Source organism: Molothrus ater, chromosome 2, assembly GCF_012460135.2.
Source record: "Molothrus ater isolate BHLD 08-10-18 breed brown headed cowbird chromosome 2, BPBGC_Mater_1.1, whole genome shotgun sequence".
NCBI lineage: Eukaryota > Metazoa > Chordata > Aves > Passeriformes > Icteridae > Molothrus > Molothrus ater.
The window spans coordinates 94,821,143-94,835,908 of NC_050479.2; the positions used below are offsets into that span (position 1 = coordinate 94,821,143).

Consider the following 14,766-nt stretch of genomic DNA (forward strand, 5'->3'; position numbering starts at 1 on the left):
TATGGAATATCTTAATGTGAAGATACCATGTCAGCCTTTATAATGGAATATTGGTCACTTCTGATGTTGGAGGTGTGCCTGACCAATCATATTTCTTTTTATAATCCATTATGTGGGTGCACATCACATATAGATGCACACAACAGGGCAGTTGTACTGGGTATTGCTGTCACAGAAGTAGCACAGGAATAGGGAAAAGCTATAGCTCTAAACTGGCCAGACCATGCCCTGCATTTTGACTTCTGCCATTTTCCTGATTCCTTTTTTTCCCAGATGAAAACAAAACTGGATAAAGCAACAAGTTCACTCAAAAACAGATGCTTTCTTTAGAAACTTAAGTCACAAAGGGTCAAGCATCACTTGCCCTTCTGAATGTCAGAAGGGCATACAAATGGTCACAAGGCCTTAGTTGTACAAACCTGGTCACTCTCTGGGGCAGGCTGCCCTCCCTATCACAACATCTAGTCAGCGCAGGGTACAGCTCCTGATTAACCTTTCTCAGCTGACTGGAGCTAACTGGGGGAAGGCATTTAACGGAATGATTTTGAGAGGACTGCTGCCTGCAGAGAGCTTCTGAGCTCTCAGTGACAATAGCACTTCCACAGCTGAAAGCAGAGGACAGAGAAATTCAAAAAACCAAACGAATCATAGGATGGAAGGGTTTCTAGAAGAAAATGGAATGTCCTGTAGCTCGCTTTTAGAAAACAAGAGCTCTTTGCATTACTGTATCAAGGTCTGCTGCCTAACTTTCCTTGCCTAAAGCAAAAGCAGAGGAAAGTATACCAGATGCCTAACAGGCACCTCCTGTAGACAGAAAGAAACACACCCTTGGAGCATTTTCTTTCAGGTGTTCGTTTAAACTTTCCTGCAATCTTGTTTTCATGTAAAGTCTTTAAATGAAAGCCCTTTTAACTCACACTACAAATCACATAAATTTAAATGTTCTGCGCTGCTGCAAGGGTTAACTTACATTAAAAAGAGCACAGCACCTGATCCAAATGGCCTTTTGTTTATACGCCTGCCTGAAATTCAAAGTCAAATTGTGCAAGTACCAAACCCTGCCTAGGCATTCAGTGGGAGTTGCATTAAAAAGACAACTTCAAACAAGTTGTCCACTTATCAAGGGAGGTAGGAATGGGCTCTTAACCAAAACTGCACGTCCAAATATTAATGGAATTTGTAGAAGACTCTGCATTATTCTACATTCTGGTGTCTATTTCTGCCTTCATTACAAAATGATACAAAATACCCAGAAACTTAAAGCAATGATTTAAAATCCTGGTTTTGCAACCCACTTTTCTCTATGGAAAACTAAAAGCAAAGCTAGAAGGAGCACCAAGCCAAAATATTATTTCAACGACAACATGTAGCTATCTTGCTGGCTATAAGCATCCAGGAGTTTCATTTCTCCAAATGAAGACTTCATTTGGCAAAACAAATCAAATCCAGATCACTGGATCTGCCCCTGCAGCATCATTCTGAGGACAGATTTACTGAGATTAAGGTCCTTTTTCAACATATCTTAGTGGGAAGATTCTATGTGATAAAGAAAGTCTTTTCTTATACATATCTATGGCATTTGATTCAGCTCCAAGAGGGCTGTTTTCATCCACAGTCTGTCTTTGAAGCTGCTACATTCACAAAATAGATGAAATTAACCAAAATAAATACTTCTTTAATTGACTTGTTACAAGCAAGAGGAACATGAACACACCTCTCTTCCTGGGATGTTTTGTGAACTATTTCCTCAAACCCGGAGGGAGGGACATAATACCCTTAGCAGCAATTAAGTTCAAACATTCGTGAATCTGGGCTCTAAACCAAAGCTTAGCAAGAGCACTCTGCCCAAAGTATTCATTAAAGACTATGTGCCAAACTAATGCTGCTCTCCAAATCATCCTCATAAATTTCCCTATTGTAATTTTGAGTGAATATAAGTTAAGCTTTCCAACATGAAGTAGTTTCCATATAGTGGAAGTACTTAATCAAGTGAGATTTCACATTATCTATCTGAAACGTAACTTCATAGAATTGCTCCCCTTTGCTCTCCAGGACTGTTCTCCAGCTGACTATTGTTCAGTCACTTTGTCTAACAAATCTCACCTATACACTAAATTTTACTTTTGCCATGAATAGCACAGCTGCAAACATTTGCATGTTATGCTTTGGGTTACTATTTACCCTATGTTACTGCTAAGTGGATACAAATCCTTACCCATTTTTAGACATCAATTAACATTCCTGTCGCTGCAAAGGGTTCTCAGTCATAATAAGAAACCTTCCTGGCCTCCAACATAATTTCTCTGAGACCTCTAACCTGAAGATAACAGAAAGATTTCTACATGTTAGACAGAACCAAATCTGTAGCATGAGTAAAAACTTGGATCAACAGTTATATAACCAATACCTCTGTGCAATCTAGACTTTGGAAAATAAGTCAAGCATGATAGCGCTGGAGAAATTTACAGAAAAGAAAATCATTAAGCAGGACAAGAGTTGAAAGCAAGAACTAAATGCACTTTATAATAGCTGAAGATCAGTCATTTCCAAATTTCCTGTCTCTTGGTGCACAAAGGTCAAATATGGTTTTAAGATATTCATCTTTGATTTGATGCTGTCTTTAGAAGTAAGATCTTGGCTGATTTCTATGTTCTCACTTGATGCAAGGCAAAGGTCTTTGGAACTTCATGTAAAATTTTACAGCTCACATAAATGCAAAGCAATCTAAAGCTAATAGTACTTTCACTCTTTTTGAAAGTACCTGCCAAAGTTGGTAGCTGTGACTGAAAAAGGCAACAAACTCAGGTATATACTGTAAAGCTGAATGAAATGAAAAAAAAAGTCTCATTGCCACCAAGCCTTTAACAATTTGAGGATTTTTTTAAGTTTCATTTCTCAACATACAACATCATAAACCAATGAGAGCAACGGAATTTCTGGAATTTACACTGAGATATACCTTCTATTCATTCTGTACAAACTGATTCTGATGCAAATAACTAGGATTCCTTATGTTGAAATAGCCTCCTATACAAGCACAATGAAATTAGATGCAAAAAACTCCTTACCAACAACATAAAATTAATTTTGTATGGTCATTCTTGATATATACTCTATAAAATACAGAAAAAAAATAGAAATTTTAGATTCATTTATAATTTAACAGTTATAAACCATGGGCCACATATGAAAACAGGCTGCCCTCTTGATGGATAAATGACAGGAGGTATGTCAATATAGCAATAAACCATTAATACAGAACACATAAGCTTTATACACAGAGAGAGACTGGACAGGATGGCAGAGGGGAACAAAGGCTAGACTGTCTTCAGTCCAGAGAAATACATCACTTACTGCTTACTATATACTCTGGTATGAGGCTCTGACACTGAACTCATTGCTTATCTTAAGAATTCTTCTGACAGTATCTTTCAACTATGAAAGACACATTTTTGAAGGGAGGAAATTATAAACCAACATCTTTTCCACTGCTCTGAGAGAAGAGGCTTTGGAACACACCAGGAATCCCTTATCGGTTTCCCTGTTCCCTTACCTATTTCAAAATTCTCTGAATAATTTGGAACCTATTTTCCATCTCAGTCAAAATACAATCCAGCAGATGCCTCAACAGAAATTCTGAGATCACTATGCCTGGCACTCTGCAGAATGACTCTCTCTCTACAAAATGAATGCAAGACCTTATCAGTCTGCCAGGGTAGAACAACACCAGATGATATTCCCACCTGCACTCTCTTGCTCAGTGCTCCAGATGTTGAACGGCATTACTGTAGCTGGATAATATTTGTTTTCAGTAGTGGGCTCAGTGCAAACTAAGCCTCTACACAAAGCCTTTCTCAACACACACAAAAAAAAAAGATGATGCATTCATACTGTTTAATAAACTTTTGTTTTATTCAAGCTCTTTCAAAGTTAGGCCACGTAAGCTGCATATAAAATTCACCAGCTGCATTCCAGACTTCGATTTCCCCAGACACTGGGAGACAGGCACAAATGAATACAACTTTCCATATATACAGCTTGAATATTGTCCTTATCCACATTTGACATCCAGCCCCAAAACAGTTCCAAATAGTCTGTCAGTGGGGAAAAACAACTCTTCCCTATATTAATAAAAGATTAGCTCTCTCTCACTGTGAGCAATAGCACTCCTCCAAGACAGCTTCATGCTAGAGGGAATCTTCATCTGTATCGATGTCACTGCTTGGTTTGTTCAACCTCTCAAATTCCTCTCCATCCTACAGGAACCAGAAGCAAAAGAGAACAATGTGACCAAAAGTCATCTTGTTATTAATAGCACTGAAAAAAAAAGACTAAGGTTTATTTAAAAGTATCACTTAAAGCAAAATCCTATAATCCCTGTAATTTAAATCTCTTACAAGTGTGTTATAAGGTTTAGGAAATACATACTCGTAAAAAACATTCCCTGAATCTTTAACACTTTTTAGTGACTCACTGCCTAAAACAGCGTGTAGCCCCTTCCTCATACAATCATGAAATGGTTTGGGTTGGAAGGTACTGGAAGGATGCTAGAAGATGTCCCTGGAGCCTTCTCTTCTCCAGGATGAACATCCCCAACTCTCTCAGCCTGTCTTAATAGGAGAGGTGCTCCAGCCCTCTGATCACCTTTCTCTGGACTCACTCCAGCACATCTAAATCCCCAGAGCTGGACACAGTACTACAGGTGGGGTCGCACAAGAGCAGAGGGGCAGAATCACCTACCTTGACCTGTTGGTCACACTGCTTTTGATGCAGCCCAAGATATAGCTGGCTTTGCATGCTCACATAATGCTATTCGTTTCTACAACAGCTGCTTAGGTGTAAGTGCTAAAATAGATGACACCTGGCACACCAAAAATATATGAATTTGTGTTATTTATTGTTCATTAAACAACAACCTAAAAAGGCACCATGTGGAATTTCTGGGAAGTTTAATGCTTGCTCTCAAAGTTTAATGTTTGCTGGAACGCAGTGGGGACAGCGCTCTCTGCTGGTTACAACGTGCATCCTCAGGCCGACGGGCACAAACGTGAACCCTTCCCATCAGGCGACTGCTCAGCTCAGCTGAACGACAGCTCTAGGAGCAAGCTGTCCCTGACACCTTCTAGCTGACTAGATCACTGTTCAAATCAGAACAAAAACACTAGCAGGCCTAGAGGAAATATATAGCAAGAAAAAAACCCCAAACCATGTTAAAACTCTGTGTTTAAACATTGCCTTTTTGTCTTCAGCTATCTTTTACTGCTATGGCAGAAAGAACTCTAACATCAAAAATGTTAGCTTCCTCATCATGTGGCCTAAGCTAGACAGACTTACCAGTTCTACTTAGGTACAATTAATTCCCAGGCATCAATTCCAGTTTCTCAATTGGGTAAGTAAACTCTCTTGGTTATAAAGCTTTCAAGAAAAGATTTGTACAAAGCTGAAGTTGCTCACAGGACTGTCTACAGTCGCAGCAGGAAAGCAATGCTTACCTAGGCTTCATGATTTCAAAAAGTGGCAAATGGAAAGCAATACCCAAGACTTTAAGAAATACTGCAGAACTTTGGTGTTGAGGGATGAGTCCCTTCACACACAAGTTGATTCTTCCAAACATATAGCGTAAAGGGAGGTGAAACAAAAGAGAAACCAAAGAAGACAAGTACTGAAAAGCCTTACCCCACTTGATCTTTCCCATGCATCTCCTTTGATGAGTTTTCCCCTTTCCCTCAGACTGGCGTATTCCAAGCCTCTTGCTTTACTGGCATTATAAATGAATATGGAGAGAAGGACTACAGGAGCTTCCAAAAAGAACTCTAGAGAAGGCCTGAAGTCAAAGATGACAAAAGACACAGTGGTGATGATGACAGTGTTGATCTGAGCAGTCATAACATGGAACATGTTGTCTCGGAACTTCAAGATGAAGGCTACAGACAGCCCCAGGAAAGCTGTGACAAATATAAGAGCCACGGAGAAGATGTTGTGCCCATAAAAGAAGCCACAGTTCCCTATCTGCCTCCGGTCCTTAGCCTGCAGTGCCAGCATGAGCCCATTGAACAGCACTCCAAAGGCATAGAGTTTGCTGTTCTGTGTGAAGATGCTTTCCCCAAGCTGATCCACATCTTTCAGCATCTTTTCATTGTAGATGTTAGCCAGGGCAGACACAAAACACTGAACTAGAATAAGCAGATGGCCCAGGCTGAGGCGGAGAGGCTTCAATGCTCCCGCCATGGTACTGGTCACATTCCACTGGAAGCTGTGAAGGAAACTTGGTGCTGCACAGTTGCCCTTTTCCGCACATGCTTCCTCAGGTCCAGTAGCAAGAAGGCAGTGGTTAGATGGCCTAAAAAACATACTGTGATGAAATCCATGTGCAGCCAAGCTGTGCTGATGGCCTCCAGTTCCTCGAGTCAGGGCAACGATGGACAGGAATAAAATCACCAGAGACGCCCACTGTACCCAAGAGAGTCTTCGCCTGGTACACAAAAAAGCCACTAAATTTAGAAACACAGTGGCATAAATTAAATGACAGAACACCCAGATCTATAAAACATACAAAAGACATAATGCCACAGATAAGGAGACATATAGGTGTAAAGAAAAGTCTCTTCAGAATACAATAAAATGCAAAAATACAACATGATTTACTAAGGCAAAGGAGGCCAAGTCTGGCAAACAAAGAAGTATAAAATAAAGTATTCTGAAGAAATAAGGAAGGACTTTCAAGATCACATTATTTCTAGGTACTGACTACCTAAAAACTTAAAAGCAACTCTTGTCTCCATGGCAACAAAGGTCGGATGAATAAAGTAAAAACATCACAGACATCCAAATAATTGCCAACTTTCTTTGGAAAACGTCATTATTATACTGCTCTTTTCCCCTATGACTTGGAGTCCTTTTCTACTATTATATGATGGTAACTCTTATAAATCTACAAATGTAATTCATAAGACTATTAGAATTATTTATGCTGTTTTTCCACTCAAACAAAGCCTGTTTATCTTGGTGAAAATCAAAAATTTGGAAGATTAAATGAACTGTGACATCACAAGAGACAAAACTAAAATGAGAAAAAGCATTTAGAGTCAGACTATCAGGCACTGTTTTGGCATATTAACACATATAGAAAAAGCTTATTTGGGCCATATTCAGCACAAGCAACTTTTACAGCGAAAGGTTAATACCCATTTCCCTGATAGTCTTTTTAAATCTAAATAATACTATAAAGAGCACAAATTCTGCAAAGTGGAACACTTAGTCTGGCTTTTGTCACATGAGTAATGAACCAAACGCATCTCTATCTTTCACTTTTGTGCATCTCATTTCCTCTTACTAGACCACATTTACACTCAATTAAGAACTGCAACAGACTGGTAAGTACTAGCAATCATGAAATAAGATATTTAATGTATAAATGAAAGCTTTCTTCTTACCATTCAATGACTATATAATCATGATTTCAACTGTTTCCTACTAGAGTTGACCAAATGTGTAGATATATGAAGGGACTCCTAATAACATAATAACATATTATTTCCTACACCTTAAGATGTAGAAAACAAAACCACCTCTCCAAGTGGGTACAGCCGCAAGAAAAGAGAATTATTGTTCCTGTCAGACAAAGAGAAAAAATGTAGCTTAACTTCATCCAAGCTGGGAAGATTTAAATTCCATTTACTGTAGCAAATACTACTTACTTTAGCACTATCCTGAAGAGAAGAGCTGTTGTTATAATGACAAAATTTGAGAAGAGTACAGCCATTGCCTTGAAAGAGAAGGAGAGGAATAAAGTTATACTTCAGACACACTGTGGACACAAAAACCTACAGACTTCAAGTGTTCACCTTCCTGCAACGTGCCAGAGTGAAAAGCAGTGGTACTGAATTTTCTTCCTCACCCAAGTGGTACAATAACACACCTGTAAAATGATAGTCAAGTCCCATTTCAAAATCCCAGGGAAACCATAGAGCCCAAGCTCCACTGCAGTGGGGAAAGCTATACTGAAATGAAGATGTGAGGAAACCACTGCAACAGAAAACTTACTTAGCAGAGAACAGTTTAGTTTTCGGTCAGATCAGTTCCCCAGCTGGGCTGACCAGTGAGCTGCAAAAACAGCTGTGTTGGCACAAAGGAGGAAGTTGCTCCAAAATGAGAATAAGCAAAGAATAAAGCAAGAGGAGTTTGCTCCTGGCTGCAGTGCCATTTGCAGTGTTCATGAAATTCCAAACTTGGACAAGCCACTTGCAGAAAACAAACTTCTTCTATGTCAAGTGCTTTTGCTGTAGAGTTTAATCAAAGATAAAGAGGTGCTTGACTTGAATTTTTAAGACTGCAACTGTAATTTTAAGAAAATAATCTATTTTGAAGTACAACTGAAGACAACTGTAAAGCTTCTGTTTAATTTCAAAATAACTATATAATACCATCAGTGCTCTAATCCATGGCCATGATCCCAAACTGCAAACTTCTTGTGGCAAGGATTGTCTGTTTTGTCTCTGTATTAGACACTATATACTGGGAGACCAGACCAAGAAAAGGCTCTTTTAAGCCCTCCAGTTATCAATAAAGACCAGAATCCACCAGCACCAGTAGGAATAAAAAATCCTCTTTATGAGGGTGGGGGGTGTGTTGCAAACTTGATCTTTCCCATGCATCTCCTTTGACGAGTTTTCCCCTTTCCTGCAGAGTGGCATATTCCATGTCTCTTGTGTTAGTGTCTGTTATTCCAGACTGCCCTGCATAGTCAGTAAATGTGCAACAGATCCAGGCAGCTGAAGTTTTTGGTCCCATTGAGCCTCAGCTTTTTAGACAATTTTACACATAAGCATATTTAGATTCAGGAGTACAAAACACAGACTTTTTCTTGAATTTTCTCATCATTTCCAGATTCCCAATTCTGCTATAGAGTGTCTTTTTCCTTCACCAGAGCAAAAGCACAGACTCTTTTCTCATTATCTTCACTCCACTTTATCCCAACATACCATCTGCTGAACAATAATTCTGATGAAACAGCACAACACAGGCTCACAAGTAAGCTGAACACTTACTAACAATCAGACACCTCCCTAAGAAAACACATCTTAATTTTCCTCTTTGCAAAATTAAAACTCAGTAAATATTCATGTTAGGTGAACACTGTGGAAGGAGAAAAATATTGAATAAACAAGGAAATTTGGCAGAAATCACTCTGGAAAAAAAGAGCCTTCATGCACACTCTGGTTCTGCTTTACAGTCAATGCTCCCCATCCAACATCTCTGGTAACATTATGAGCAAAATATTTCAAAGGATAGTTTAAAAAATTAATTTTGACTCACTTTCTTCTCTGAAACCTCAAGAGATCTCTGTTCTAGACGAAAAGGAATATGAATACCAAGTTCCCCATGTCACTAATCTGCACGTCACAAGTAAAGCCTCAAAAGGTAAGTCTCTAGGAAATTTAGCCACTAAAAAGTATCCACAGTTATAGCTGAAGTTTCAAGCAAAAAAATCTCACCAAAGCAAGCCTAGTTCCAGCAGCTGCTCACCCAGGTACTACTTAGTCCCAAAACTACATTGTATTTAAAGTCACATGACCAAGTTCAGACGGGTATGGTCATCTTCCTTTTAAGCATCTTCACATTTCACATTCATGGTCTTGTACATTATCAAGATATTCTATCTTAGAGATATTTAGTTATCTCTTTTAATACTTCTTTATCATAATAATGTTACAGTTTCAGCTAACCATCATAGAATTTCTCTAATTAAAAGACTAATTAAAATTAAGACTAATAAAATTATTACTTCTCTAATTAAAATCTAAGAGGAATCTTAGAGCTCATGTTCTGAGGGGACAAAGACAAGGTATGCCTGGGTGTGCGTGTATGTAAAACAAAAGCTGTCCATTTCCCAAGGATTACCTAAACTGAACCAAATTAAATTGCTTAAGAGAAAAATAGCATTTATGTAACCTCCTATGCATCAGGCTTTTCTTCTACAAATATTATTGCTGAATTTCCTTCCTAAAACTAAAAACCAAAACAAACCAAAATGACCCACAATTAAACAAAGCCCCAAAAAAACAAAACAATAACACCCAAAAAAAAAAAAAAAAAAAAAACAACCAAACTCAACCCCTACCAATCAAAAATCACCCCAGCCACTACCAACAAAGAAATTCCATCAATAAAAAAAAACATACAAAAAACCGCAGAACCAAGCAGCTGTGCGTGTTATTTTAAGATATCTGACTCTTGATTTTACGAGGTTTTTACAGCTGAGTCCAGGTCTAGACTCTGGTCTGGTCTGTCCCTAGCAGAAATATACACCGAAGAGAACACTATTTTAAAGAGAAATTCTGATAGAGAAGGTAGAAAACCATTTATTTTAATGTTCAACAGGGGCAGCCACAGTACTTTATAGCAAGTACAAACCATCTGTTTCCATCTTACTGCAAACATAGATTCTGAACCAAAAAGTATCATGATACAAAAAAAACAGCAAGCACAAAACCTGTACAATTTCCTGAGCATATGCAGGTTCATCCAAAAGGAGGAGGGTAGCTAGAAGAAAGTACCAACTAAATTTTATACCTAAACATAGCTAACAAACAAATGCAAAGATTGAGTCCATTTTCTTCATCCCCTCCTCAGTTTCTGTTACACCTATTCCCTTCGTGAGATTATATTAATTCACTTTATGTCACATACACAGAGCAGCAAAAGCCCCACAGAAATGTGCAGCTCAAATAATAGCAAGAGAAACAAATTGATTGAAAGAGAAATACAGAGTTGAAGAAGGCAAGGGAAGAAAAGTACCAAAAACCCTCCCACTTCTTAAGCACTTCACCCTATTTCTGAATCACATTGGATGGAGAAAATATAAAGAGTTGTCCGTGCTGAAAGCTGTACAACCCTGACCAGTGGGAAAGAGAATGGGAAGGTAACAGATTATTCTTTCTGTGTTAAAACAGCAGAGAACTCAGTTACAATCTTGCCTTGCCAGTGTTACCACAGTAGATAGCCTAAGACCAGTATTACCCACTAAGACATGAGAAGTCATGTTATTCGGGGTAAGTATACTTACTGGCTGGAGGTAGGACAGTACATAGAAGACAATCAAGTTATCCAAAAAGTAAAGAAAGGCAGGAATTGACCATTTAATGGAATTGCATACATTCTTCCAGGAAAAACATTCAGAGAGATGATCCATACAACCCTTTTCTGAAAGGAAAAGAAAGATATTCATTCCTATTGTTGAAAGCTTGTTCCCTTGTAACAGAACAGGTACCACTGTCCTCTTTTGAGGAACACCATTAAACTGAAAACCCTTGGGTTCCTCAGTTCTCTGGCAACACAGGAACTTATGTTCCAGGGCAGAACACAGCTGGAGCAGCAACCCTGTGTGGTGCTCACTTCCTTGCTTCAGCAAAGAAAATGTCACAGCATCTGTTACATCCATCACAGTGTTTGTCCACTCTGAGCAAAAATTCCATTGTCAACCATTCTTTTAGGGCCAAAAAGCACCCCAGAGTCCCTACACAACAGTGACATGCTTACTGGGTGTGACTTACTGTTGATTACTGATCAAATCTACAACAGGAACAACAACATAGACAGTAGATTCCTTCATAGAGCACCCAAAGGTCAGCCAGTAAAGTCAGAAGTACAAAATAAACCAGGATTCAGTATTTCCAGACCACAGCACATGATAGGAAGAAAAGAAAAAAGAAAGGACAAAGCACAAAGAATGACATTTACTTAGGTATTCAGGACACAAACTTTAGGAGGAAGACTGTGATAAACTTTAGACTACTCCAGAGCTGCTCCCAAAAGTACTTTGTTAGCATAGATTTAAAACTACTGAATGATATCTAATCCTCTCCTGAAGCACCAACACATTGAGTTCAGCAAAACTCAGACATCTGGATTTTTAAAGAAAGAAAAATAAAGAAAACCAGAAAACATGCAGTCAAGAGTAGGCAATGATGGCAAACACTGATTGAATATATTTACTGTCTTAGGTAAGTCTGTACTAACTAGGGAAGGTGAAAATTTTATCAGCTTGCCAGAGCCATGACTGCTTCCTGGAGAAGTAGACAAAATCAACAGTTCAATTTAACATGAACGTCCTCAGCCAATTTAAATATTTGATCTGTACCATTTTGAAATGCTATTAAGTTAATCTCTCATAGTTTTTACATCAAGACAGAAAAGAAAGAAAAAGCAAAAATCACCTGCAATGCAAAACCTGGAGCAAGTGGAGAGTGTCATTTATTGTTAAAAAAAAAGTGTTTGTAGGACAGCAAATCTTAGAAAGTCAACACATTTTAGTTATTTAAAACATCGGTACTTACCTTTTTTCCTATTCCAGACTGCCAACATTATACATAGGACCAGTTTTACTACTTCAGAACACATGTTCACTGTTGTAGGAAGGTAATCATATTTGTTATCTGTGGGATCCAGCAAATCAGAGAGTAAACAATCAGTTTCTGTCTCCTGCATTCATAATTTGAGCAAGAATCTATTATAACCATTGCAATCACAAGTTTAGTCACAAAAGGCTTTGTCAGAACTTCAGTTATAAATGTTTCAAAGTTTATGGCATACAACTTCCTGAACAGCCTCTTTTCTGAGTTGAAATCTTTCCTCATTTGGTCCCAGTTTACAGCAGAATTTTTTTGGAAGAACTTAAGAATATGGCTGTTTTAAAAACAAATTAAAATGGGAAGGCTTTCCCCAAAGACCAATACGGTGCTTTTAACCCCCACAAAAAACAGCTTCAGGATGACATAATCTTCTTTTAGAGCTGGCAATACCAGCCAGTTTTAGCACTTTATCCAGTAGAATACCACTTCTCTTCTAAGCCTGTTGCAAGGAAAACATTTCAATCAAATCATCTACTGTCAAGAGTGCTTACACAACAATGTCATCTTTGAAGAGCTCCCTATAAAATAAAACACCTGCCTCATCTTTTAAAGGTAGATCATACACCTTGCAACCCAAGTTACACCTCTATGGTAGTCTACTGGCTGGACAGAAATTTTCCAGTGCAGAAACACATTCCTATAAATATAAGAGGATGTTTACGCAAAGAACTCTGCAGGTGGAGAAGTAGGTTTTTGGGGCATGTTTTAGCCCAAATATCAACGCTTTCTTATTCCAGGTACATTATGGGTATTGCCCAACTGTACCTTCATTGGCAGAATACTTCATCAGGAGGATTCGACTTGAACCCAATGCAATGAACACTCCTCCAAGCAGAAAGGTCTGGCTGGTTGTCTTGGAGCAAAGGGCAAGTCGACTACACCACTCCACCTTCATCCTGCTGCCTCACCGTCAGTGCCCTTTGGATGGCAGGATAAAAAACCACTGTAAACAGTACTTCCAGAAACTGGTTACACGAGACAAAATAAGTGCATTTTACTGCTATGTGTTATTCAAAGATGCTTACATAATAGAACAAGCCATGATCTTGTTATACAACTATAGTTTTCTTAGTTTAAAAAAAAAATTGAATCCAACCTAGGACTGAACACTGCTGTGTCAACTAGACCATGGCACCAAGTTCCACATCCGGTCTTTCCTTAAAACACCTCCCATCCCATGATGGTGACTCCATCAATTAGACCACGGCACCAAGTGCCACATCCAGTCTTTCCTTAAAACAGGATGGTGACTCCATCACCTACAATTCTAATATATAATCATCCTTTCTGTGAATAACTTATTCCTGATGTCCAACCTAAACCTCCCATGGCACAAGTTAAGGCTGTGTCCTCTTGTCCTGTCGCTGGTTGCCTGGGAGAAGAGGCTGACCCCAGCTGGCTACACCCTCCTTTCAGGCAGACAGCGATAAGGTCACCCCTGAGAGAAGGATGCGTTACAAGGACCATCGAAGGGGGATAAACGATACACTGCGACGCTGAAGGTGGCACAAGGAGTCTGGTTCCTGAGAAGTCCGCAACTACGGCATACGGGCTAGCTAAAAGGATTAAATATTTCATGTGCTTATTTTTCTTTGATATTTTTTAAGTGCTCTTGCTCCTAATCCCAGCAAGAAGAAGCGCTACAGCAGCGGAGCGAGACCAACCCCTCAGGGCTGACCTGGCGCCGGCTCGTTCCCAGCGGCGGGGGAGGCACAGGGCAACCGGAGCCGAGCACCGGAGCCGCGTCCTCCGCCTCCAACGCCGCCGTTACTCGCCCGACCCCTTAACGGGCCCCGGGGCCCCAACAGCCGGCTGAAGGAGGTGCGGGGAGGGAGAGCCTCTCTGGACCAGCTGCGAGCTGGGCTCCGTCCCATGCCGGCAGGGCGGCCGGAGCGCGGCTAACCAGACTCGGGGGACACCCACCTCGCCACCTCCTCCACAGCGGAGGAGGAACAGCCGCCGGGCTTTGCCGACCGCCTCCTGCCACGTCGCTGCTTCAGGCTGCAGCCGCGAGCGGCGGGGCGGCGGCCGCGCGAGGCGAGCGGGACTCCGAGACAGCAGAGCCCGGTGCATGGACACGGCGGCCAGGCGCACCCCGGCGCACCGGGTCCCAGGAGGCTGCGGCAGCACGGTCCCCCTCACTCATCCCCGCCGCCCAAGGCCGGGCTCCCCCCGGGGTCCCGCACGAAGCCCCTTCAACACCCACTCGCTCCCGACTCACCCCGCCACCCTCCCGGCCTCACCTAGCGGGGCGGGGCCGCTCGCTCGCGCGCGCCCCCCACCTTGCCCCGCCCCGCGCGGACACGCGCTCCCCCTCTTCTCCCGCTTCAGCACCGCCGGTTCGGCCCCGCCCCCA

The 14,766-nt window shown here is 40.6% G+C and overlaps 1 protein-coding gene across 3 annotated transcripts; it reads right to left on the reverse strand.

Moving 5' to 3' along the window:
• Positions 1–3,888: 3,888 nt before the first annotated feature.
• SLC35A5 (solute carrier family 35 member A5) lies at positions 3,889–14,738 on the reverse strand. 3 transcript variants are annotated; one of them, XM_036388982.1, is made up of 7 exons: positions 14,654–14,738; positions 13,176–13,328; positions 12,336–12,434; positions 11,066–11,202; positions 7,698–7,765; positions 5,677–6,472; positions 3,889–4,256 (listed from the first exon to the last, which is right to left on the reverse strand). In XM_036388982.1, exons 2-7 carry the CDS (start codon positions 13,303–13,305, stop codon positions 4,188–4,190), a joined length of 1,299 nt encoding a protein of 432 aa, XP_036244875.1. In that variant the 5' UTR covers positions 13,306–13,328; positions 14,654–14,738; the 3' UTR covers positions 3,889–4,187. The 3 variants fall into 3 exon arrangements, with proteins under 3 accessions (XP_036244875.1, XP_036244891.1, XP_036244882.1); XM_036388998.1 differs by having other exon boundaries at positions 14,693–14,711; XM_036388989.2 differs by lacking the exon at positions 14,654–14,738 and adding an exon at positions 14,334–14,538.
• Positions 14,739–14,766: the final 28 nt, after the last annotated feature.

Bases quoted from the DNA above. Each gene is read 5' to 3' on its own strand.
- SLC35A5 (XM_036388982.1), bottom strand. From the start codon at position 13,305: ATGAAGGTGGAGTGGTGTAGTCGACTTGCCCTTTGCTCCAAGACAACC. The intron at 12,435-13,175 runs GTACAGTTGGGC...TGGATCCCACAG, and splicing joins GAAGTATTCTGCCAATGAAG to ATAACAAATATGATTACCTT. The intron at 11,203-12,335 runs GTAAGTACCGAT...TTTTCCTTTCAG, and splicing joins AGTCTGGAATAGGAAAAAAG to AAAAGGGTTGTATGGATCAT.